The 26,724-nt window shown below is 51.3% G+C and overlaps 1 protein-coding gene and 1 long non-coding RNA gene across 2 annotated transcripts in view; one reads left to right on the forward strand and one right to left on the reverse strand.

Moving 5' to 3' along the window:
• The window catches only part of MMP28 (matrix metallopeptidase 28), a 44,129-nt gene that overhangs the window by 14,796 nt on the left and 2,609 nt on the right, over positions 1 to 26,724 (forward strand). The window contains exons 3-7 of the mRNA XM_004593855.2: positions 4,897 to 5,153; positions 19,673 to 19,752; positions 19,908 to 20,095; positions 24,149 to 24,373; positions 26,196 to 26,438. Coding sequence (XP_004593912.2) covers positions 4,897 to 5,153; positions 19,673 to 19,752; positions 19,908 to 20,095; positions 24,149 to 24,373; positions 26,196 to 26,438 — 993 coding nt within the window. The remainder of the gene's footprint in view (positions 1 to 4,896; positions 5,154 to 19,672; positions 19,753 to 19,907; positions 20,096 to 24,148; positions 24,374 to 26,195; positions 26,439 to 26,724) is intronic.
• Positions 7,033 to 13,095, reverse strand: LOC131482306 (uncharacterized). Its single transcript, XR_009246890.1, has 3 exons — positions 13,010 to 13,095; positions 12,620 to 12,721; positions 7,033 to 7,478 (listed from the first exon to the last, which is right to left on the reverse strand). It is a non-coding gene; the product is annotated as an uncharacterized LOC131482306 (long non-coding RNA).

Consider the following 26,724-nt stretch of genomic DNA (forward strand, 5'->3'; position numbering starts at 1 on the left):
GTGGATGAACACTCTTAGTCTGTCTCTCTCTGTAACTAAAGTAAATAAAATAAAGTAATAAAAACATAAAATAAATAAAAGTTTGTAAAACTATTTATTTTTATTTGAAAGCCATGTGAACCAGAGCCCATATGGGATGTAGATGCCTAAGGTAGGGGATTATACTGATATGCACCACACAGACCCAGGAGTTGGAATATTTTGTGGTTTTTTTTTTTTTTTTAGATTTTATTTAGTTTTATTAGAAAAGCAGATTTTATAGAGAAAGAGAGACAAAGATCTTCCTTTGCTGATTCACCCCACAAGTGGCCACAATGGCTGCTGCTGACCTAATCCGAAGCCAGGAGTTTTTTTTCTGGTTATCCTGTGTGGGTGCAGGGTCCCAAGGCTTTGGGCCATACTCCACTGCTTTCCCAGGCCACAAACAGAGAATTGGATGGGAAGACATCCGGCTTTCCAATAATAATAAAATCTTTTTTTTTTTTTAAAGATTTATTTTATTTTTATTACAAAGTCAAATATACTGAGAGGAGGAGGAGAGATAGAGAGGAAGTGGAGCTGCCGGGATTAGAACCAGCGGCCATATGGGATCAAGGCGAGGACCTTAGCCACTAGGCCATGCTGCCGAGCCCCTAATAATAAAATCTTTTTAAAAAAAGAGATTTATTTATTTTTATTACAAAATCAGATATACAGAGAGGAGGAGAGACACAGAGGCAGATCTTCTGTCCGATGATTCACTCCCCAAGTGAGCCGCAATGGCCAGTCTGCGCCAATCTGAAGCCGGGCACCAGGAGCCTCTTCCAGGTCTCCCACACGGGTGCAGGTTCCCAAAGCCTTGGGCCCGTCCTCCACTGCTTTCCCAGGCCACAAGCAGGGAGCTGGATGGGAAGCAGAGCCGCCAGGATCAGAATCGGTGCCCATATGGGATCCCGGGCCGTTCAAAGTGAGGACTTTAGCTGCTAGGCCACGCTGCCGGGCCCTGGGCTTGAATTTTTAACAAGCCCTCAGGCAGTTCAGTGCAGGTCACCCAAAAACAGTACACATTGCAAATTTGACTTGAGGTAATACAGTGTATTATTTAGGGGTCTAACATTTGGTGTTATACAATGCAGGCTGGAATCCTAGCCCTATTACTAGATTTGGGTAACCTTGGAAAGTGTTATAAGTTATGTCTCAGTTTCCTCATTTTTAAAATAAGAATACTTGGAGTTGGCACGTGACAGAGCAGACTAAGCTGTCCCCTGCACTACAGGCACAGGCCTGAGTCCCAGTTTCTCTGTGTCTGATTCAAATTCCTGCTAATGCACCTGGGAAAGCATCAGAAGATGGCCCAAGTGCTTGAGTTTCCACAACCCATTTGGGAGAGCTGCATGGAGGTCCAGGCCAGCTCAGGCCTTTGCAGCCATTTGGGAAGTGAATCAGCAGATGAAAGATATCTCTCTCTCTCTCTCATTCTCTTTCTCAAATAAATAATTAAATCTTAGGAAGTAAAATAAGAATGTAATAACTTTCGGGCCTGATGGCGTGGCCTAGCGGCTAAAGTCCTCGCCTTGAACGCCCCGGGGTCCCATATGGGCGCCGGTTCTAATCCCGGCAGCTCCACTTCCCATCCAGCTCCCTGCTTGTGGCCTGGGAAAGCAGTGGAGGACGGGCCCAAGGCTTTGGGAACCTGCACCCGTGTGGGAGACCTGGAAGAGGCTCCTGGTGCCCGGCTTCAGATTGGCGCAGACTGGCCATTGTGGCTCACTTGGGGAGTGAATCATCGGACGGACGATCTTCCTCTCTGTCTCTTCTCCTCTATGTATATCTGACTTTGTAATAAAATAAATAAAGCTTTAAAAAAAAGAATGTAATAACTTTCTCATAAAGAAGTTGAAAGGGTTCAATGTCACAAATTATGTAAAATGTGTATCACGGGCATAGCATGTGTTAATTTGTCAACTAACATTAATCATTATCATTTATTGCAACTCTTTATTCTCATCCCTACCTCCATGGTCACCAGAGGAAGAAATAATGCTATTGCATTAATTCAGGGACTTGTCTCTGAAGTATTATCTTGGATGAGCGTCATTTTTGCAACCAGCTATGAGCATCCCTGCCCCAGGTCATTTTCCTCCCATCACTCTCCTGATTCCTCACTGTGGGCTGAGCCTCTTTCTAACAAACTGCCCTGCCTTTCTCATCTTCCTTTCCTCCTTAGATCTCTCTCTGAACCTCCCAGTGCACACAGGGCAAGCAGTCCTCGTCACCCTCCTGCCACCCACCCGCACCCCGACCATCTAAAGCATCCTGGTTCGGCGTGTCCCACAAAGTGAAAGCACACTGCATAGTGAGGCTTTGTAGTCACCTGGATTTTGAAGGAGATCACAGAATTTGTACTCTGGGATGAAAGAACAATCTTCAGAATAGAAGCGAGCCAGAATCTCTTACTACCTAAGTTCTAACCACAAAAATAGGCTCTCTTCCCCAGGAAATGGGGCCATGCTATGCCGAGGCTCTGTTGAAGCCAATAGTACTGTATAGATGCAGGCTGCCCTATTCTGTAAGGACTTCCAAGTCTACATGGTGTCTAGAGATGGTTGCAGGCAAACATGGGATGGAGAGTGGCAAGCACTGGGTATCAGAATTCAACCCAGGACACAATAGGAAGGCAGAGACAGTCAACTTTCAAACACAGAGGGGTGCTAGCTGAGATGCACAAGATACGGGATCAGCTTCCCAGTGGCCAAACCCATCTCCTGCCAGCCACTCAGCTCTCCAAAGAGCCCTGACTTCCATCTCCACAGTAGCTGAAATGAAGACTTTGTAGAGTGTGCTGGGAAACAGGGATGGGGATGCTCTGTCTATAGAGAAGGAACTGGCAAGCCCAGCTTTGACTCCACCTTGGCCCACAGTGTTCCTAATGCTTGACATCCCTCAGAGCTCCTTCCCCCAAAGCAGACTGTCTGCCCATCAAAGCCCACCTACTGGTCAAGGCCACAGTATGCCTTGTCATACCTACAACCTTCACACAAATACCACTCACACACAGAACACATACATTAATTCAAACTGCACAGTTGACGGATAAAATAGAGGTGCACAGCTAAACTTGAATTTCAGGTTAACAATGATATATTTCTTTTAGTATCTGGATTCTCCAAGTATTACACACATTGACCTGATACCCAAGTCTAAAAGAAGATCCTGTACTTTCATTTGCTAAATGTGGTAACTCTCTCCCATTCTACTTCAGAATCTCCCTGCCCCAGGCTCACGGCAGGGTTTTGCTTGAGCAAACAGCTTTGTCACTGCCTGGTCTGTCCTTAACTGAGAACCTGCACTCTAGCTGACCTGGCTGGATTGGAAGCTCTGTGAGGGTCAGGCAGGGACGCCCCTTACCAAGCTGCACAAGGGGACCCTCAGGGCAGGGGGCCCAGGTGGTCAAAAAATAACCTGGGCTTAGCGGGGCGTGAATCCCTGACATGGGGATATTTGCGGGTGGAAGGGTGAACTGGTCTTCATTAGTCTGCCCACCATCGCGCATGTTCCTAATTGGTCCCCCAGAATATATGCCCCTTTTTTGTTGGTGAGTTGAAAGGAGAGGAGAAGGCCTGTTTCCAATTAGTTTCACCAAAAGAATGCCTATTCTAAAACATCTATTCAAAGACTGAGTTTTCCAATGTCCCCACCCAAGGGACGTCTTTCTCTAAACAGAACAAAACACTTTTCTCTGTGGCCTCAGGGTCCCAACACTGCCTCTTCGTTTCTTTGTTCAGCACTATTTATAGATCTGCCAATTATTTTTACACACTTTAATGTAGCCTGATCCCACAAGGACCCCAGCAGCTCCTTATCTATGTTCCTCTTGCGCTTTGCATGTGAGGGGATGGGGTGACAGCCCCACATCAGCTATGAAAGCAGTGGAGGACAGGTGCGTCTGCATTTGGCTAAGGCTTTCGCCTACATCTCTGCTTTCTATCCTTATAATGACTTTAAGGGACAGATAAGACCCTGGACACTCGTTTTCTCTTTTCAACCCTGGGAATCAAATGGGCTCTGCTTTGATTGATGAAGACACTAGCACTCCAGCATCACTCCACTGTAACCCTGTTGGGCAGTCCCTATGGCTCCACGCCAGGCAAAGTGCCATCCTGTCTCAGAAAATCTCCAATCACCTGACAGCAACATGCTGTTCATCAAGTTGGCCAGAGGGGTGCCGCGGCGTTTTAAAGTGGCTGCTTGCAATGCCACCGGCAACTCATAGGGGCGCTTCATTTCCAATCCAGTTTGCTATTCAAGTTCCTGGGAAAGCCGGGGAAGATGGGCCAAGTGCCCCGACTCCTGTCACCCACCACGGAGACTGGGAGAAAGCTCCAGACTCCTGGCTTTAGCTCAAGCTCGGCCTTGCAGCCATTTGGGCAGTGAAGCAACGAAGCAACGGATGGAAGAGTTTAACTCTGCCTTTCGAATAAATGAGACACAGAGAAAAGATCAGATTAACTCAGAACCACACAGCCAGCAGGTGGCTGAGGATGGACCAATTCGATTCACTGTCAGAGATGCAGATCCTGAACTCAAAGTTCCTCAGACCCCAGCCTAGGGCTCCTTCTCTCACAACCCCAGGAGCTGCCTCCCCGCCTGACACAAACAACTGAAGGCCCCAGGAAGGTCAAGACCCCTCTTCTTCAGAGTCTTAGGCAGCCGCAAGTTCGAGAAGAAGATACTTCCTCCCGAACCTTCCCTGGAGTGATTACAATCAACAAGAGCCTAGAGAACGGGGCGCGGCGGGCGGGCGCAGGGCGAGGCTGCGGAAGCAGCTCCAGGCGTGGGGTGGGTGGGGCGCAGTGCCCGGCTCCCGGCCCCTCCTCCGTCGCTCCCCGCCTCCCTCCCTCCCTCTCGGGTCCTCAGGCCCTCCGGCCTGTGGGCGGCCAGTGCCCGGACTGGACGACGTAGCTCCGGCTGCCGGCAACGAGCTGCTGGGCCACCTCTTTGCGCGCGCCCGGGCGGCCCGGACCTGGCGCATCCCGGGGATCCCGTGCAAGATGCGGGCGCGCGTGAGTCTCCTCCTGCTGCGCACCCTGCAGCTGCTGCTGTGGGGTGGCCTGGCCGCCGAGCCCGTGGGGCGCGTGGGGCGCGCCGGCCGGGAGCTGCGCCAGGAGGCGGAGGTACAGGGCTGGGGCTGGGACTGGGGTTGGGACTTGCGGGCCCGGAGCCTCGGGCTGGAGCCGCTCCGGCATTTTGCAGTTGGCCCCATGGCTGTGCCGTTTGAGGTGACCATTCAGGTTACCCTCCCTACATGGCACCCAAACGGGGCAGCATGGGCCCTAAGCCAGGGATGGAAACACACCGGCGTGAGGTGCCAAGAGACGGCCAGGGGCAAGGGGTCCGGTGAGGGGGGCAGTCAGACTGGAACAACTCGCAGAGCTGAGAGAAAACTACACCCTTGGTGGCACTGGGTCCCCCTGCTTAGCTGCCAGGCACCAGTGACTTACCCTTCACTCCTGGGAGAGCAGGCAGGCGCTGCTGGCAGGAGGTGCTCAGGCAGCACCCACCTCCCCGCCCCACCCGGGGCTGCCTGCAAGCCTTGTAAACTGCTAAGAACCCATTTTGTCATCTAGAAAACAAGTTGAGTCCTATACTCTCATTTAAACGGCGCTGAGACAAGGGGACAGAGAAGTAGAAGTGAATCTTAAAGTGCTCACGTTTTTTCCTCCCACCAGCTGTGCAGAAGGGGTGTGCCGACCCACGTGGGGGAACTGTTTTCTAGAGAATGTGGACTGCCCTAACCTGGCACCAGCATTTCGGTTTCCCTCAAAGCTGCAGCCATCGCCTAGGGCGCCGTTTCCTTGGTTAGGACCGCCTTCACTATTTTGCCGGGGGACGTGAATCAGTTACCTGCGCAGCACTCTGCCAGGTCCTTCTGAGAGTGTGACAAGTGCCAGTATTTCCCTCCTTCCTTTGTCTAGCTGAGTTCAGGAAACCTGCAGAACACGGCACCCTCCCCTTATGAATGGCGCCTCTGCCCTCTGCCAGCTCCAACTGCCGCCAAGGTGGAGGATTTGGCAATGACCCTGGCTCACCAGGGAATCCTTTCCCCAGCTCCACTTCAAGGGTTCTGTGCTGTCTGCTTGTTTCTATTCAGGGAATCTTTTGGACTCTTACAAAATCAATCTCTGAGTGCTCCAGACCCCAGGGGAAGGCTGTGTCTACCAGGCCAAGTCTTATTAAGAGTCCCACCCCGCCTCCTCTCAAGTTCAGATCCAGGGCGAGCTTTGGCAAGGGAACAGAGACAGTATCTCTGCTGCCCCTGCCTGCAGTGGCCCCAGATGGAGAGAATTTCAATGTGGGGTGTGCTGGGGAAACTTGGTATCTAGCAGATTGAGGCTGTTTCGGTCTCTGGAACAGAAACTGGGGGAGGGAATTTTTAGCTGTCAAAACAAGAAGTGCTTTTAAAGCATACAAACTTGAAATTGGTAATGAGTGTGGTTTCTGCGAGTCTGTGCAAACACATCTATATGTGTAGGCACACATCTATGCTATCAGGCAGGTGCCACACCTGCTTGCAAAGCCACAGGTAAATCATTCACCCTCTATGAGTCTCACTTTTTTTTTCTATGTAGTGTGTGTGGGGGGTGGTTAATAATATCTATTTCACATTTTTGTGAGGTCTCATGGACATAAAATGCATACTTGGCACATAGAAAGCAGATTGTAAATGGAAATTGATTTCAATGTTGTTGAAGTTATTGATTTTTAAATATTTCTTTAACTTGGTGATTTTATTTGAGACAGAGATAGTGACAGAAAGCCCGAGGGACCAGATCCACTGGTTCACTCCCAAATGTCCATGACAATGGAGGGCTGAGCTGCTGCCACAGCCAGGGACTCAGCTCAGGCCTCTGAGTACTGCTGTCTCCCAGGATGAGGTTTACCAGGAAGCTAGAATCAGGGGTAGATGGGGACTTGAACCCAGGCACCCCAAACTGGGATGCAGGCATCCCAAAAGCATCCTAACTGCTAGGCTAAGTGCTCAGCACCAGGTGTTAGCATTCTCTTTATTGTTACTTTAGAGAACAGAGCTACAGCCTGAAGTCTTGGCTCAGAGACCAGCTCTCCCAAAACAATAATACAGGACAAAGTATGTAAGGCAACTATTTTCAGCATTGGACAGCAAACAGCACAAAACTGCAATTCCCAGTAGACGGTGTTGCAGTTACTATGACTACATTACAAATTGCCTGAAAACTTAGTCAAGTAAAGTAACCATTTTCTAAGGCCACAGAGACTATGGGTCAGAATTCCACACAGGGCACAGAAGGGTCGCTTGTGTGTGGCATGACAGCGTTGGGGACAGGCATCATCAGAAGGCCTTTTACTCACATGCCTGGCATTTGGTGCTGGCCATCAGCTGGGGTCCTCAGTTCTAGTCCTGTCTATAAATCTCTCTTTGCAGGATGGTATGTGCTCCCTCACAGCGTGGTAGCTAGGTCCTGAGGATGAAAGGAAAGAAAGATGTGTCTTTCTATCACTTAGACTTGGAAGTTGTATAGTATTGTTTTGGCTCAGTACTCCGTGGGCTAGAGTAGTCACAAACCCTACCCAGGGTCCAGGGGAGGGAACGGGGACTCAGAGTGGGAAGAAGGTTGGAGTCACCTTGTAAGAAGAGCATGGACATTGGAGAGATCACTGTGGACAGTTAGAGAGACAGAGACAGGAGAGCCATGCACGAGCCCTGCCAGCATCCAGTAGAGCACAGCACTCTTGTTTAGCTGAGGTGGTCAAGACTAGAGTTCAGGGCTCCTGCAAGGCTGGTGGGGCAGCAGGGTTCCGGGGAGTGGGGCATCCCAGAGGAGGAAGCCACATTGACAGGGATTCCTACAAGGTCCTGTCTGAGGACTATGCAGGCAATTGTAGGTTGACACAATGAGAGAGCAGCTGTTGTGTGACCGAGATCAGAGAAAGACTCCAGATGTTGGAGTCTACCACCCCAGGCACACATGTGAACCAGCAGTGATGCCCTGATTTGGCAGTGAAGACCAGGATAGAGGTCTCTCCTGTAATAAAGCTTGGAAGTGTGGAAACATGATCTATGGCTCTCACTGTCATCACTTCCTTAAGGGAGGAGGAGGGAGTAACAAGGAGGAGGAATCAGTGAGGACCGGGAAGACCGCAGCAACACTAACCAACTTTGCCTGATTCCAACTGGTAGAAAACAACATTGGAGAGCCCCAAACGTGCATTTTTTCTAAGTGCATGTAAAATGTTTGTCAAAATAGACTATATTCTGGATCATAAAATAAATCTCAATAAAAATTTCAAAACTAAGGTCTTAGCGATTCTGTTCTCTGATCAAAACAGAACTTAGAGCTCAGTGACAATAAGTTATGTGTCAAACCCCAAATATTTGAGTATTAAATTAGACATTTCTGAATTAACCATGATTAAACTAAATCATGAGTGAAAACAGAAAGTATTTTAAATTGAATAATAGTAAAAACATAACACTTCCATGTCAATGCTGGTGGGATGCAGCTAAAGCAGTGCTTAGCATAACATTATTTTAGCTTTAAGTGCCTATGGTGAAAAAAAAGAAACGTTTTAGAGCAGTGATCTAAGATTCCACTGTAAGAGGCTAGAAATGAACAGATAACAGATAACACCCAGAGGGCATGGAGAGACAGAAATAGTTTTTTTAAAAAAATCAGGGGGATGGTAGCTGGGCCATTCACTTCTCTGGGCTGCGATTTTTCCTCTGTAAAATAAGGGTGGCTAACTTTATTTTGATTTGTTTACTTGAAAGAATTACAGGAAGGGGAGGAGGAAGAGAGAGAAATCTTGCACCTGCTAGTTCACTCCCAAGATAACTACAACAGCCAGGGCTGGGTTACACTGATGCCAGGAGCCAGCAGCTTCATGTGGGTCTCCCATGAGGATGGCAGGGGCCCAAGCACCTGCGCTGTCTTCTGCTGCTTCTCCCAGGCCATCAGCAGGGAGCTTAACCAATGCAGCAACTGGAACACAAACCCACATCCATGTAAGATACTGACACTGTAGGCAATAGCTTTATGTGCTATGCCACAATGCCAGCCCCTAAATTTCTTAAAGGACTTATGAGATTCTCCCTAAGTGTAACATAATTTGACTGTGGTATATTTGTACGCCTGTGCCTTTGTGTGTTGGTCGGAGGTAAGGCAAAAGGCCTTGGTATATATGCATATCATAGACTTATGTGTCTTTGTCCATTTGGATGTGTATGTGTGTCCCTGTCCCCTGTGGACATGGCTTGCATGTCCCCTGTGTGCATACCAAGTAAAAAAAGTCAAAAGCTTTTCAGTGTAAGCTTTGCCTGGGAGGAGACATACTGCTTACAAAGCTGAATTAAGAACAAGTTCATTGTTGCCCACTTAGGGAAAATGGAGCTGCTGCTTAACTAGTAAGTAGGAACAGCCTGTGCTGCTGAGCTGCTAGATTGTGGGCCAGCAAGTGACGTCATTGTCCTGGTTCCCCTCCCACTCCCAGCTAGGCCCTGTCCTCAGCATGGGCGACAGACTCTCCGAGAGACCTGTCTATATCATTCACGTTGCTTGGACCTTCGTTAGAACAGCTAGGACAGGCCTGCTTCTCATCCCTTCCTGCACAGCTGCTCCCAGCGTGCCGATGTAACCAATGCCTGGGCAGTTGATTCTCCAGCCAGACACTCGGACTTTCATGCAGTATCCACCCCTAGATGCAATGTCTGTTTCTCATGTCCCAGACCCGTTCAATTTGACTGACTATTGTGAGTCAGAAAACCAGAAGCCCAGGTGTGAGAGCCACTCCCAAGAACCCAGCTCTGTGACTCATGGCTACTTGGTGAAGAGAAGTGCAGAAGAGACTCAGAAGGGTCCCAAAGGAACACAAGTGATGGAGAGGCTTTGTCAAGCCAGTTTGAAATTGAAGACAACCTCAATGGGTAGCAAAGGCAAGAACAAGCAGGGAGGGGCCCGGCGGCGTGGCCTAGCGGCTAAAGTCCTCTCCTTGAAGGCCCCAGGATCCCATGTGGGCGCCGGTTCTGATCCCGGCGGCTCCACTTCCCGTCCAGCTCCCTGCTTGTGGCCTGGGAAAGCAGTTGAGGACGGCCCAATGCATTGGGACACTGCACCCGCGTGGGAGACCCGGAAGAGGTTCCAGGTTCCCTGCTTCGGATCGGCGCGCATCGGCCAGTTGTGGCTCACTTGGGGAGTGAATCATCGGGCGGAGGATCTTCCTCTCTGTCTCTCCTCCTCTGTGTATATCTGGCTGTAATAAAATGAATAAATATTTAAAAAAAAAAAAAAAAAAAAGAACAAGCAGGGAGACAGCTGGCCTCAACCCAGGCTTTGGTTAGGGCAGTGTTCTGTGTCCTTCACTCAGCCCCCACAAGCTTTATGGGAATCACAAGTTCACTCAAGGGACCAGCACTGGGACATAGCAGGCTAAGCCTCCGCCTGCAGCACAGCATCCTGTATGGATGCCAGTTTGAGTCCTAACTGCTTCATTTCCAAGCCAGCTCCCTTTAATGGCCTGGTAAGGCAGCAGAGGATGGCCCAAGCCCTTGGGCTTCTGCACCCATGTGGAAGACCCTTAACAACCTGCAGGCTCCTGGCTTTGGTCTGGGCCTGCCCTGGCTGGTGCTGCCATTTGGGGAGTGAATCAACAGATAGACAGATCTCTTTCTCTGTCTTTCTCACTAACCCCCCTCTAATTCTTTAAAATAAATAAATAAACATTTGGTGGGGGGAATTTAAAAGGGGGAGGCATCATTATAGCATAGTAGCCTAAGCTTCAACCTGTGGTGCAAACATCCCATTCAACCAGTTCTAGTTGCTCTACTTCCAATACAGCTCCACTAACATACCTGGGAAAGCAGCAGAAGATGACCCAAGTGCTTGGAACTCTACCATTCATCTGGATAAAGCTCCTGGTATCAGACCCGTAAAAACCTCCTGCAAATGTGAGGGGCTTATTGTGCTCCTGATTTCCAGGAAAGCTTTTTAGGTAAAAATAGGGCAAGGCAGAATGCCAGCTGTCATCCTTAGCATCTTGACTAATAATGCTAACGATATCCTAGAATGACAAGCACAATGTCACAGCCACCATGGAAGAGCTAAAATCAAGATGAAATGTGAGCCAGCCTGTATCATAGGCAAAGCAATTTTTAGATTTTATTTAGCTTTTAAATAAGTTTATTTATTTTAAAGGCAGAGTAGTAGCAGTCGAGAGAGAGACAGAAGGAGGAAAAATCTTCCATCCTATGGCTCACTCCTCAAGGGCCTGCATCAGCTGGGACTGGGCTAGGCAGAAGCCAGAAGCCAGGAACTCCATCCAGATCTCCCATGTGGCTGGCAGGGAGCCAGTCCTTGAGCCTTCACCTGGTGCCCTTAGGGTGTACCTCAGCAGGAAGCCAAAATCACAAGGGGAACTAGGCTTCTGGTATGGAACGTGGGTGCCCCCAGCAGGGGTTTGACTGCTGCATTAAAGGCCCACCCCTCAACTCTTGGTTTCATTTCTGCAGCTGAAATTCTTTGGTGTGGAGGCTATCTGGAAAGATGAACCCTAGGATCGTCTATCAAGTCCTTTCTTCTTCCAGCAGTAAAGCTCTAGGAGTCAAAATGACCCTTTGAAGATGGCCCCAAAAGCTTTTCCAAGGCAGCTTCACAGTGGAGTCTTAAGATGCTCCCATGAAAGTAGCAGGGCAGTGTCTTCCCCCTCATCTTATCCTTTGGGGCCCAGAGAAGCTAAGTAATTTTGGCAAAGTTCACGTAGTCAGCTGCAGAAGTAAAGACGCAGTAACAGAACTGGACGGCGTTGTCGCTCAGGTTCATCTGTTGCGTTACTAACACCAGCATCCCATTTCAGAGCACCAGTAGGGATCCTGCTGCTTCACTGCCCATGCAGCTCCTTGCTGATGCACCTCAGAAGGCAGCTGTGATGGCCTAGCTGTTTGGGCCCCTGCTACACACAGGGGAGACCAGGATGGAGCTCCTGGCTTGATTTCCACCTAGCACACACCTAGTTATTGCTATGATTTGGAAAGTGAGCCAGCAGATGGAAGATCTCTGTCTCTGCTTTCAAATAAATAAACCTTAAGAACAAATAATAGAGAGAAGTGGAATGTATCTCAGGGTTCTAATCCAGACCCACATTTTACAGAAGAGAAAATTGAGACCCAGAGAGGAACAGGACTTGCCTAAGAAGACACAGCCTTGACAGCACTACTGGGAATAAAATTCAGGACTTGAGGCAGCGTGTCTTTGCCCTGCTACTCCAGGGACACAGGGTTTTTTATTCAGGCCTAGGACTCATCTTGTTGTACCTCTTTACTAATCTTGCCCCAACTAGTCATGACCAGAAGTTCCTCTTCCCTGAGGCACTAAATGGGCTGGGCCCTATACACCCTCTCGACAAGTCAGGGCAGGTGCAGGACTAGCACCCAGAGCTGGCCTTCCACCCAACCAGATGGCTCCTGGGAGGACCATGTGCATTTTACCACAGTGACACCCCAGAACTTATCCCCACCTTAGCAGAGCCACTGAATCAAGTCAGCATGGTGGTTAGGCCAGAGCAGGAGGAGGGGTCCCTCAGGGGGGCAAAGTCCACCAGCTTCCCCTACCTTTTGCCTGAGTCATGGGTTCCCCAGGAGAGAGGACCACAGGAGAACAGGGAAGAGAGAAAGCTGGGTGCTTGAACTTGAAGCCTGGACCAGGCACTGCCTCTGTGGAGTGGGAGCAGAGGGGACCCCAGGTGGCCCTCAGAGGTTCTGAAGAGAACACAAGACAAACCACTAAGCAAATGGGGACCCAGACTCAAGATGCCTCCCTCAGGGGATTAGTGGGCGAGCAGGGATGAGAACTGGAGTTCTGCCTTCCCGTCTAGAATCTTCTCTGGGGATCTGCCCACAGCCTCCCCTCCCCACCCCGACAGCCTTGCTCCTTGTCTTCTACAGAGCATGGGGCATTTTTCTGCTCTCTAGGGAAAACTGAGGCAGGGTTAAGGGACTCACCAGGAGCAGAGGATGAAGGACAGCCCCAGAAGGAGCCCCTCTCTGGGGGATCTGAAGTTGCCTCCACCCCAGGATTTCAGTCAGGGGCTCTTCCTGGTGGGAATTTGAAAACCCAAAATATATTATACCTACTAAGGCATAAACTGGGTATGAAGGAGTCCATGCATGCTGATAATCCCGGTTGTAGTAACTTCAGTGCTTTTTGGGAACAGAAATTCCCTTTTCTTCTCCTTTGGGTGCCCTGCTTGACTGGTGCCCTGAGCACATGCTGGCTGGGAACTGAACCCTCCCTGGCAAACTACAGGGCCTCAAGTCAAGTCAGGGAGAAAGACCTAGAACTTCACTTGTGATCAACCCCAGAAAAGGGCCTCCCCCAACCCTGCCTGCCAGAGTCCAAGGCTTGGCCGCCCAGCCAGGAAACCGGAGACGCCGCTGGCCCATTTCCTCTCCCTTCCCCCCAGCGCCCCCTCCAAGGCTTCAGAGTTCCAGAAGCAGAGCCAACTCCCTCATGAGGGCTGGGCAGGTGTGGGGCGAGGCACAAGGGAGTGCCAACCAGGACGACCTGTGACCAGGTCTCTGCCAGGCACTCACCCAGCAAAGGCACCTCTGAGGAGGCAGGAAGTTGCAGCTTCCTCAGGGGCCAGGGAGGCAGCACCTGGCTGGGGTGAGGCATGCCCGAGAAGGAAGCACCTGGATTGAGGGGCAACTGCCTCATCCAAAGCAGTTCTCATCTTGTGCAGGGCTCAGGGGCCCAAAGTCGGCTGCAAATGTTCCCTCTAAGGTTAACCAGCTAGCTTAACTACTCAGTGGGCATTGATTTGGGGTTGCTTTTTTTAAAAAAAATGTTTATTTTATTGGAAAGATGGATCAAATTTATGGAGAGGAGAAACATGGAGAAAAACCTTCCATCTGCTGATTCACTCCCAATTGGCTGCAATGGCCAGAGCTGAGCTGATCCGAAGCTAGGAGCTTCTTCCTGGTATCCCACACGGGTGTAGGATACCAAGGCTTTCTCAGGCCATAAGCAGGGAGCTGGGTGGGAAGTAGAGCAGCCAAGACATAAACTGGTACCCATATGGGATCCTGGTACATGCAAGGTGAGGACTTTAACCGCTGAACTACTGTGCCAGGTCCTGGGCAGTTATTTTGTACCAGGTGCTATGCTAGGCATGAGTTGCTTTAGGCTCAGAGAGTAAATGACTGTTCCACAGTCACCCAGCAAAGTCAGGGTTGGCAGCAGAGCCTCTATCTCAAGCCTGGTGGCTATTCCATGATGCCACACTGGTGCCCTTTTACTGGTACACTTGAACCTGATGCGCTTGAACTGGTGCAGCAGTTCAGATGTTGCTGGGGACACCTGCTTTTTATATCAGAGTTCTTAGGTTGGAGTGCTAGCTCAGCTTCTGATTCCAGCTTCCTGCTAATGTCCACCACAGGAGACAGCTGGGGATGTCCCAAATACTCGGGCCTCCACCACCCTTTGGAAGACCTGAATGGGTTCCAGGCTTTGCCCTGGTCCAACCCTGGCTGTCGCAGGCATTGGAAAGTGAACCACTGGATAGAAGATCTCTCTTTCAAATAAATCTAGTTAAATTTTTTTTTTCAGTATATAGCTTGTAAAAGAAAAGAAACTTTTCTCAGGCCATTAGAACCCCTTGATCATACATGTGAAACTTTAAAAAGTATACTTTTTAGAAAAACATTCTTGGGCCCAGCGCCATAGCTCAGTGGCTAAAGTCCTCACCTTGCACATGTCAGGATCCCATATGGGTACTGGTTGGTGTCCTTGCAGCCCCGCTTCCCATCCAGATCCCTGCTTGTGGCCTGGGATGGCCCAAAGCTTTGGGACCCTGCACATGTGTGGGAGACCTGGAAGAAGCTCCTGGCTCCTGGCTTCAGATCAGCTCAGCTCTGGCCATTGCAGCCAGTTGGGAAGTGAATCAGCAGACAGAAGATCTTTCTCTGTCTCTCCTTCTCTTCATAAATCTGATCTGTCTTTCCAATAAAAATAAGTAAATCTCTTTTTAAAATACATTCTTTGTTCACTTACATTTATCTGAAAGACAGACACAAAGAGATCTTCTATCTGTTGGTTCATTCCTCAGACGTCTTCAAGAGTCAAGTCGGGCCAGGCCAAAGCCGGGAGCCAGGAACTCCAGCAAGGCTTCCCGTGTGGGTAGCAGGGACCCAAGTCCTTGAGCTGCCTCCTGCTGCCTCCCAGGGTGAACACTAGCAGGAAGCTGCAATAGCAGTAGGACCAGGACATGAACCCAGGCACTCCAAGATGGGACGCAGGAGTCCCGAGTTGCAGCTTAGCCACTAGTCCTGAATGCCTACACCAAAAATAATGTAGATTTTGTAAAGAGGTTTTTTTATATATATTGAAAAGGCATATTTACAGAAAGAATGAGAGACAGAAAGATCTTACATCTGCTAGTTTACTCCCCAAATGGCCACAATGGCTGGAGTTGAGCCAATCCAAAGCCAGGAGCTTCTTCTGGCTCTCCCACTTAGGTGCAGAGTCCCAAGGTTTTGGGTCATCCTACACTGCTTTTCCAGGATGCAAGCAGGGAAATGGCTCTAAAATTGAGCAGCCAGTACACAAACCAATTCCCATATGAGATACTGGCACTTCAGGTGGAGGATTAGCTTGCTTTGCCACCATACCATGATGTAGTGGTTTTTTTGTTGTTGTTGTTTTGTTTTTTTTTTTTTTTTAAGGGAAAAAGAAAACAATGGTGCTGAAAAACAATAAAACGGACCTGAGAACATTCTGTTTACTGGAGTGAGGGTTCCTGAAGGAGAGGGATAAGAAGAGTATGTGGAGATCACTAAAGGTAGACGTAAATGAAACCCTGAAGATTTAGGTTCCTGCTGCTCCTGGACCAGCTTAGCTTCAGTCCCAAGTTATGTCTTCTTCTTGAGGCAGCAGAAACAATTGAAACTGTTTTAAGAAATACAGAAAAGAGAAGCAGAGGAGGTAAGACTAAGGATGACAGCACATTACTTTTTATAGCACTATGACCAGGAGGGATAAAGATGAATAGATACCCCTTGTGTAACGATTCAGCAGGGACATGCAGTTCCCGTGTGCTGAAGTCCCCCCCGGGACACCTGCATTCCATACCAGAGGGCCTGGTTTGAGTCTTGGCTCCTCTGCTTCCAGTCCAACTTCCTGCAAAGGTGCATCCTGGGACTCCTAAGAGGCAACAGGTAGTAGATTCCTGCCACCCATGTGAGGGACCCAGACAGAGCTCACAGTTCCTAGCTTGGACCTGGGCCAGCCCTGGCTGTTGCAGGTGTTTAGGTGAATGAACCAATGGGCAGGGGATCTCTCTCCCTCCCATCTTTCAAAATTAGCATTGAGCAAAGTGACAATTTTTGATCTAAGGTGACACCAAGTGCTTTATCAGTGAGGTAGACAAGCAAGGAGCCAAGTGCATCGTCTCTCCAAAGGGTAGGAGTCGGGATGAGGGAGGCCCTCTCTTCAGTGGCCTCAAAGAATTTAGTCCTCGGAGGAGTTAGCATTGTGGCACAGTGGGTGAAGCTGATGCCTGTGATGCCTGCCATCCTATATGAGTGACACTTCAAGTCCTGACTGCCCCACTTCTTTTTTTTTTTTTAAAGATTTATTTATTTTATTACAAAGTCAAATATACAGAGAGGAGGAGAGACAGAGAGGAAGATCTTCCATCCGATGTTTCACTCCCCAAGTGAGCCGCAATGGCTGTGCTGCGCCGATCCGAAGCCGGGAACCAGGAAACTCTTCTGGATCTCCCACACGGGTACGGGGTCCCAAGGCCTTGGGCCGTCCTCAACTGCTTTCCCAGGCCACAGGCAGGGAGCTGGATGGGAAGTGGAGCTGCCGGGATTAGAATCGGCGCCCATATGGGATCCCGGGGCATTCAAGGTGAGGACTTTAGCCACTAGGCCACGCCGCCGGGCCCCTGACTGCCCCACTTCTGATCCAGCTCCCTGCTGGCAGAAGATGGCCCAAGCTTGGGAACTTGCCTACCTGTGGGAGGCTCCTGGCTGTGGCCTAGCTCAGCCCTGGCTATTACAGCCATTTGCAGAGTGAATCAGACATGGAAGTCTTTCTCTCCCTCTCTAATTCTGCCTTTCTGAATAAATAAAATAAATCCTTAAAAAAAAAAAAAGCAACATTGCTCATTGGAGAAGTAGGCATCCCTCCCCGCACGCCTCATCCAGGAATATGACAGGCAGGGAGCCAAAGGCTCCTTATTTCCCTGTGTGCCTCATCCAGGCCCGTGATCTTGCATCATCTACAAACTTAGAGATTTCAGCTGCTTGTCTGAACCCCAGGCTCACACCACCAGAGCTACTTTGACGTCACTGCGTTAATCTTATCCCGCGCCCCCCCATCTTGTTCCCCCTCAGCTTCCCCAGAGAGTAAACAGTGCTGCCTTCCAAACTAAAACCCTCAGAGCCATCCAGACTCCTTGCTTTCTTCCACCTCTCACAGTTAATCCAACAGTGAAACTAAAATAAATCTGTGCTTCTTGCGCTGGCTGGCAGCCCTGCCCCACTCTCTCTGACCTTGGCTTCTGCGTGCCGGCTGGGCTTGGTGGTCCCTCTGTTCTTTACACAGGCCAACAGTGTTCTAGCTGGGCACCTCAGCGAGTTCTCTTTCCCTCTTGCAGCCCCATCACAGGGCTGGCTGGGCCTCTGTCTGCAGGAGTCAGGTCAAATATCAGCCCCTTAGGGGGTTCCTCCCTGGCCCCTCTTGTAGCCTCCCTCCTACTCATCCATCATCGCATCCCATCTGTGTTCACAGCACCCACTCACCTCCTTCACTGTCCCTGTGCTCTGTCCATCCGCAGGTAGAGAAGCTCCTTTAGGGTTGTCTATCAACCACTGCACGTAGCAGACTGCCTAGTACGTGGCAAAAATAAATAAATAAATAAATAAATAAATAATGAGAGAGGGAAGCTGCAGGTGTCTAATTTTACTTTTTTATTCTTTTTTAAAATATTTATTTATTGTTTATTAGAAAGGCAGACATACAGAGCAGGAAAGACAAAGGGAGATGGGTCTTCTGTCTGATGTTTACTCCCCAGTTGACTGCATTGGCCAGAGCTGAGCCAATCTGAAGCCAGGACCCTAGAGCCTCTTCCATGTCTTCCACACATGTACAGGCTCCCATGGCTTTGGGTCATCCTCAATTGCTTTCCCAGGCCACAAGCAGGGAGCTGGATAGGAAGTGGGGCTGCCAGGGCACGAACCCGCGCCCATATGGGATCCCGGGGCACATTCAAGGCAAGGACTTTAGCTGCTAGGCTATCGCGCTGGGCCCAGGTGTCTAATTTTAACTACACATCTCTAGGGGCAGGCATTTGGTACAATAGTTAAGATGTAAAGCCATGTTCCATATCAGAGTGTTTGGGTCTGAGTGCTGACTTCACTTCCGATCCAGCTTCTTATTAATGTGCATTTTTATTAACGGCTCCAATAATCGGTCCCTGCCATCCATGTGGGAGACCTGGGTTGAGTTCCCAACTGCTGGGCATTTGGGAAATGAATAGCATCCACTGAATAGCATCACTTGCGCACTGTCCCCCACCCACCACCTCCCAAATACACAATACATCTCTAAAAGGTCATCTTTTTATATCATTTGTAAAGATAAGGGTAAGTGTATTTATTGTTTATAGGGCCTTAGCTATATCTGCATTTTTTAAAAGATTTATTTATTTTTTATTACAAAGTCTGATGTATAGAGAGGAAGAGAGACAGAGAGGAAGATCTTCCCTCCGATGATTCACTCCCCAAGTGAGCCGCAATGGCTGGTGCTGTGCCAATCTGAAGCCGGGAACCAGGAACCTCTTCCAGGTCTCCCACGTGGGTGCAGGGTCCCAAGGCTTTGGGCCGACTGCTTTCCCAGGCCACAAGCAGGGAGCTGGATGGGAATTGGAGCTGCCGGGATTAGAACCAGCGACCATATGGGATCCTGGCACTTTCAAGGCGAGAACCTTAGCCGCTAGGCCACGCTGCCAGGCCCTATATCTGCATTTTGAGGAAAGAGAATTGCTTAGGAAAAAAACAGAATATGGTTTTGGGTATGGCACAACCAGCCCTTGACCAGCTCCTGTTCCATATGGGATGATTCTGGAGAAGCTAGATGCCCAGGAGCAAATTAGATACACACGAACGGGGTCTTTTAGTTAGCACGTACTGTAAAAGCTGCTTGGTGTGGGGTTGCTCCTATGTGACAGACCCTGTATTAAGTGTTATAAACACCATTGTGATGGGTCATCAGACAAAGTCCTGTGCTGCATCCTATTACTAAGCCCCCTGTGCAGCTGAGAAGTGACTTGCCAGCTGATTTCCAGCCCAGGCCGGCCTGATCCCGGAGCCCATAGCTCTGGTGTCTGGCACTGCCCTGCTAGATTTCCAACAATGTCAGGAGAAGAAAGTTAGCATGCAGAAATGTTTGGTCACGTACTTGCCTGAGAGCCTCTGGCTGGGCAGGCGATGGAGTCCAGGTCTGATTTGAATCCCAGGACTCTTTCTTCCTTGGTTCACATGCCCTGGTGGAACATGAGAGAAGGTCGGGCAGGATGCATGCGCCATGAACCCTCAGCAACACAGGAGGGGGCAAGAATGCAGCATGGTAGGAAAAACAGCAGTCTGTCTCTCCCTTAGGCCTTCCTGGAGAAGTATGGATACCTAGATGGACAAGTCTCCAAAGCTCCCACCTCTACACAATTCAGCAATGCCATCAGGTAGGGTGGTGGGGTGTGGAGGGCTTGGGGGTGCTAGGGCACAAAGCTCCAACCCTCCCCTCCGTCCTGGGAGGCCGGCATCTTCACGCTAGCCCTGACCTCATCCCTACACCTGCCTGCCCTTTGTGGTCCTTTATCTCAATTCCTTTTGACAGAGAGTTCCAGTGGGTGTCCCAGCTGCCAGTCAGTGGTGTGCTAGACCGGGCCACCCTGCACCAAATGATGCGTCCCCGCTGTGGGGTCGCAGACACTGACAGTCAGGCCTCCTGGGCTGAGAGGATCGGTGCCCTGTTTGCTGGACGTGCAGCCAAAATGAGACGTAAGAAACGCTTTGCAAGGCAAGGTGAGCACTGTGAAAATGCCATGGCTACAAAAATGGACTTGGTTCTGTGCTCGCTCTTCCCTAGGAAGGGGATGGACGGGAAACAGCAGCTCTTGACCCGAGGACCAGAATTGTGAATGAAGGCATTCAAATCACATTTGTACCTTCATGGATACATTTGTTCAAGTATGAATTGTACAAGTGTTTTCCGGGTCAAACCCTGTTCAGGTCACTGGTTTCCTGGATGCATTTGCTATGCGATGCAGTTGAACTGCGGCCAATATTTTCCATGTGTATCTTACAGAGGTTATTGCCATCAGAATCGATTATTCTCTATGACAGTCACTTAACCAAGATGGGATCCCTCAGTTGACTTGATTTCAGTCGTAGCATCTTAATAAACAGTTTTGGAAGGATAGAATTCTTGTACCGTGCAGTGTACCCACTACAGTGTACAACTCGGTGGTTTCAGGTATATTTGTGAAATTGTGCAATCATGACCACAATCTAATTCCAAGCCATTTCATCACCCCGAAAGGAAACCCCTTGCCCATTAGCAATCACCCCACACCCGCTTCCCCAGCCCTCCTGGCAACCACTAATCTCCTTTCTGTGTCTGCGGTTTCGCCTGCTCTGAACATTTCACCACAGCGTGTCTGACGCACACGGGTCTCTGCCGTCGCGATTCTGCCTTTCATCGCTTTATTCCCTGCCCCGCTTCCTTCTTTTGCCAAATCCCATGTTTCAGGGTCAAATTACAGATGTTAGATTTATGAAGAAATTCTGATTTTTTGGCTCATGTCTTGCAAACAAGTTTGATTGTAATTTTAACATCCGTATTGCTTTAAATATAATTTTTTTCTGATCAGTTTTCCCTATGTTTGGATTTCTAACTTTTTGGTCAGGCTTTCGCTTTTAATTAATATTACAATGAGGACTTTAGGCTATTGCCAGTTGCAATCTGTGTTAAGTACTTTTACAGTTCAACTGCATTCATTCTAGACAGGACAGAAGGCATACCATGTATTCCCATTTCTTAGCTGATCCATGGGCAGTTTCCCTCTGCTGTTGGAGGGTGACTTTCCAGGCATCTGCCAGTCCAGTTCCATGGCATCTATACATCGAGCCATTCTGGGGTCCCCGTGCTAGCTGACTACAGGCCTGGTGGAGCAGTCAGCATGTTCAGCCTTCCAACTTCTGGCCACAGAGGGGAGGATGATGTAGGAGATGGGGAGGCAAACCTCAGGAGGTGCTGGCAGAATTGAGATAACATGGGGGGAGTTTGGTATATCAGTCAAGATGCCCCCTGGGACACCTGCATCCTCCAACCAGGATGGCCGGCTTTGAGTCCCTGCTCAGTGTTCCCTGCCAGCTTCCTGCCGGTGCTCTGTGAAGCAGCAGGTATTGCAATGGCTCGTGTACTTGGGTCTCTGCTGTCCATGCACGTGATATTCTGTGATCTCGACCTCATCTTTTGTTACCATTCGGGGAGTGAACCAGAGGATGGAAGAGGTCTCCCTTCTCCCTCTGGCTTTCAAATAAAGAAGAGAGAACTGAGAGAACAAGCAGAGAGGCTGGTTCAGGTCTCAGTGGTGTGGCCACATCCCTTGGCTGCATCCCTGCAGTTTTTCCCCCTCATCCAAGACACAGGCCCTTTCCCACTTAAAAGGAGGAATGGTCCCTGGCTACCCAGTAGAGAGCTTGTTGGGAAAATGCACTGGTTAGCTGCTGCCCCGGGGCCTAAACTCAGGGCTACCTGGTTCATTTCACCTTCCCATGGCCCAGGGAAAACACTGATGGAGACCCAGTTGGGAGCATCCCTTTTGGACAGAAGACACTGGCAAACCAATCACCACACAAAATATAGGCTAATCAGTTCCATTTGGATTTCAGACAAATGGTCACATGTAACCGGGTATTGTGGGTGTTTTTTAAGTGTCCCATTTGCTGGTTCACTCCCCTAGATGCCTGCACCAGCCAGGCAGAAGCTGAGAGCCAAGGAGATGGGGTGAGGGGCAAGGACACAGCCCAAGCCATCACCCCCTGCCTCCCCATTACGCATTAGCAGGAAGCCTAAAATGGGAAGTGCAGCCGTCCCATGCACCATGTCTGCTGCTGCGCCAGGAAGCTGCCCTGTGTGCTGGATGTTGTATGCGCTACGCCCAGCATCCTCATCCCAGACTGCTGCTCCTCTCAATGCGGGCAGTCTGATATTTAGCCCCAGTGTGCTTCCCACAGCTGGAGAGGGCATAGCTGTAACTGGAGTGGGGAAGGCAGGAGAGGGCTATGGATATTTACTGAGCCCTCACCACACACTAGGCAGCTCCACAGTGTAGAGCAATTGAGCCTCATGCCTGACTTGGGTGCAAGTCTCACCGACCCCACCTTGCACATAAGGAAACAGAGATTTGGAGAGGTTCCACAGTTCATTAGGCAAGTCTGCAGGTGGAGGGACTGGCACGCTGGCCCCCATTTTTTAGCCGGGACTCACGATTCCCAAAGCCTTTTGTGCCTCCAGCTTTTCCCAGCTCCTTCTCCTTCCCTCTTCCCCTTCGGACGTTGCAGCAAGGGGGATGGGTGGGGCCAGGCTGCAGCACCAGGTGCCCCTGGGACTCTGCCCCATGGGAGTTTGAAGAGGCATGTAGTGGCCAGCCTTGGCTCCTTCCTGACAGGCATGCAAGTGACCCTCTGCCCAAGAACAGTCATCTCTAAGTTCCAGTTCCTATTCATCCTCCCTCTTCTCCCCCACCCCCCACATATAAACGCATGCACATACATGTGTGTGCACATACATATGCACAAACACTCACACAAAGGCACGCACACGCTTATCCACCTCTACAGTTCCCAGAGGGGAGGACTTTTCCCCTGAAACCTGGCATTTGACTGGCTGTCATGGAGAATAGCCCGCCCTCCTGTTCTCCCCTGGAAGGAGGACCCTCTAATTGAAAAAGGCAGAAGCAATCGCCTTAACACTTGACTGGAGAAGAGGAGGATTTAGAGGAGAAGAGAGTGTGGGAGTTAGACACCTGTGGTGGGGTGTGAGCCGGCTCAGCACCAGCCAGTGCTGCACGGCGGGGACTCATGTTGTGACCAGTAGAAGGGTTCCTGGTACAGAAGGAAGCCCAGCTGGTGTGCCTCTGGACCCCAGGCCTTTCCATGTTCGTGTTCTCTCTTCCCCAGCCCAGGGCTGGTCACTGGCTGGGAGGAGGTTGGGTGGCTGCCAGGCCAAACAGGCTTGGCAGCCTTACTTCTGATGGAGCTGGGCTGGCTCACGGTGGGAGAAGGGTCACCCCTCCCCCACTGCTTAGCGGGAGTGCCACGGAGGCCCTCAGGCACCACAGGCTCAGAAGGGCAGCCTCCAAGCTGTGTGTTGTCTGCCGGACACCTCCAGCTCAGCTTCTGAGATCACAGGGTTCAGAAGTGACAAACTCTGGTGCAGGTCCTTTCAGCCCCCTGACTCCGGGCCCCGGGGGCATGCTGAACTGCACAAGGGCCCAGACCCAGCTGACCCCAGCCTGGGGCAAGAGGCCAGAAGCTTAGCCCTCAGGAAGGAGTTGCAGTTTAGGGCAAAGGGTGAGAAGCAGAGATGGAAAAATATCTCTGGGCAAGTGACAAAACACACCCTTTGTTCTTGTTTGTCTTTTACCTCAGAGCCAACCAGAGTCCCTGCGGAATGGGGAGGGTGAGGGGGCAGGGCAGGACCTCACATAAAGGGTCCCCTGGTAGCAGGCCAGCTGCAGGCTGGGGCGCTGGCAGGCCGGAAGAGGGCCTCCTGGAGGGGGTGGGGCCCCACCTTCATCCCTGCCCCTCTGGGCAGGCACTGCACCGAGCAAGGGGCTCGAGCTCTTTTCAGGCTCATCCCAGGCTGTGGGGGGACCTCATCTGTGAGAAGAGGAGCTCCATAGGTTAAGCCCCTAGACGGGGGACTCTGCAGGAGACCCCCTGCACTGGGGATAGTGTACCCCTAGTCAGCAGGGACTGCCCAGGGCAAGAGTTACGGTATCGCTCCCACCATACTGGGTCCCTGGGGGCCAGGCACCTATGTGGCTGATACCGTCTTTCTGGTGGCAGGCAATAGGTGGTACAAGCAGCACCTTTCCTACCGCCTGGTGAACTGGCCTGAGCGCCTGCCTGAGTCCGCAGTGCGGGGCGCCGTGCACGCTGCCTTCCAGCTGTGGAGCAACGTCTCAGCCCTGGAGTTCTGGGAGGCTCCGGCCACAGTCCCCGCCGACATCCGCCTTACCTTCTTCCAAGGGGACCACAACGACGGGCTGGGCAATGCCTTCGACGGCCCAGGTGCTGGCACAAAACCTCTCTCCATGTGGCAGGAGGGAACCCAGTCCCAGGTGGCACTGATACAGTCATGCGCCCTGTGGCTTTGGCCAAGCCACACCCCTTTCCTGGGAAGTTCCAATCGAGCAGGAAGAGTGGTTCCTGCCCTGGTATATGCCACACATCACATGAGGTCCTCCATGGGATGTGCTTGGCAAGCTCCAGAGAGTCTCAATTATTCTGGGGAGAATCTCCCAAGACCTCGTCATCCAACTCTGGCGCAGCTAGGCTCGTGCCCTCTCGCTCTCTAGGAGTGGAGTTCTCCAGACCTGGGCCTTAAAAGACCCTCTAAGCCCTCCCCGTGGCCCTGCTCGCCACCTGCCACAGAGCCCCCGCAGCCACAGAAGTGCTCCTCACACCTAAATATACCCACAGACACAAAGAGTTCTGTATTTCCCTGACCTGCAGGCTTCTGGCTGCTGTTTAACTGTCCCCTTCCTCCCCTTTGCCCATCTCTGACCTTCAGAACTCAACCAGGAGCGACCTGGGCATCTCCTGTTTCCAAAGGAAGACAGGAAGCCTGATCAGACCTCTTCAAACAGGGGACTCGAAGCCCCTACCTCCTTGGCACTATCCTGCTTCCCATCAAGCCCATGTACAGCGAAACCCGCTTCCAGGCCTGTGCTCGGACCTGGGTTAGGACTGGGAGAAAGCTAGGTTTGCAGGAATCTCCCAGGAGCACTCTCATGTAGCTCACTGCTCTCAACATCCCATACAACATGTTGACATCTGCACCCAGAAGAGCTGGGGGTCAGCACAGGGACTCCCCCAGCAGTCCCCTGATTTGGGACTGAGACCCCTCCCACTGTGGCCTACTCTCCATGCCCCCATGAGCATTTCCTCTTTTTTTTTTTTTTTTTTCCGGAAAGTTGAAGTACTTGTTCTTATTTGAAAGGTAGAGAGAGCGTGAGGTTCTCTGCCTGCTGCAGGTGGCACTGGCCAGGCTGAAACCTGGTGTCAGGAACTTAGTCCTGGCCTCCTGTGGGTGGCAGGGACCCACACACCCAAGCCTTCACCTGTGGCTCAGGGTGCTCGTGAACAGGAAGAGTCCCAGGCCTTGAACCCCAGTGCCCAGATATAGGATGCAGGCATCGGCGTGGCATCTCAGCCCCATGCCAGACGCCTTCCTGAAGCCGTCCTTTGAATGCCAGCCTCATGGCCTCTGTCAGTCCCCACACAGAGGACCCTCACCAAGCCTCCAGGCTGCCAGCCTCCCACCTCCCGTGCCAGGGTCACTGTCCCTGCTGTGAGGGGCGGGGCGCTGGACGCTGCCCTTGGAATAAGCTCCATCCCGAGTCACAGGTCCAGCCCAACTCCCTCTGCTCACTCCAGTGACAAGCAGGGGGTTATGCCCCCTCCAGTGGAACCCTGGCAGAAAGGAGGGCAGGAGCACATGGGTATGGGCCTACACACACACACAGAGCAAAGTACACCATCTTTTAAGTTTACAGGCAGGAGCCCTCCACACCCAGCGCATCCAGCACCCACAACCAGAAGCAGGACGTTAGGCCCCGTCATTATCATTAGGCAAGCTCAGTATCACTATGCCCATTCCCAAATCAGAGGGCTAGGACGCAGAGAGGTAAGAGTGGCTGCCTAAGGTCACACTGCTGGCAAATGACAAAAAGTAGGGTGGGAACTAGCGCGATTGGGCTCCAGGCTTTATCTGTCTCAGACCACAGTCCGCCACGACATCATCTGCTTTGGGGGCTGGGGAGGAGGGGCTGCAGGACTTGGCGGCAGGACCTGGCCTAGGCTGCCCCCTAACCCTCTCCACCACGTGCAGGGGGAGCTCTGGCGCACGCCTTCCTGCCCCGCAGGGGTGAGGCGCACTTCGACCAGGACGAGCGCTGGTCCCTGAGCCGCCGCGGGCGCAACCTGTTCGTGGTGCTGGCGCACGAGATTGGCCACACGCTGGGCCTTACCCACTCACCCGCGCCGCGCGCCCTCATGGCGCCTTACTACAAGAGGCTGGGCCGTGACGCGCTGCTCAGCTGGGACGACGTGCTGGCCGTGCAGCGGCTCTACGGTGAGCCCCGGTCCCGCCCCGGCCTTGACCCCCGGCTCCTTCCACAAGGTCCCCGCCCCCGCGTCCCTAAATGCTGTGATCCGGCTCCTCACGACCCTAAACCCCTGGCTCTCCTCAACTGATCTCTCCCAAGTCGCTGACTCCAACATCACCAGCATCCCGCCCCTCATCTCCCCCCACAGTCGTTTCCCTGACCCCCTCCCCGCCCAAGTGTCTCCTCAGCCCCTGGGGCCGGCTCCTCCAGACAGCCTACAGCGGTGCCCCTCCCCACCCCACACCTGCTCCC

This window comes from Ochotona princeps, chromosome 17 (genome assembly GCF_030435755.1).
Source record: "Ochotona princeps isolate mOchPri1 chromosome 17, mOchPri1.hap1, whole genome shotgun sequence".
Taxonomy (NCBI): domain Eukaryota; kingdom Metazoa; phylum Chordata; class Mammalia; order Lagomorpha; family Ochotonidae; genus Ochotona; species Ochotona princeps.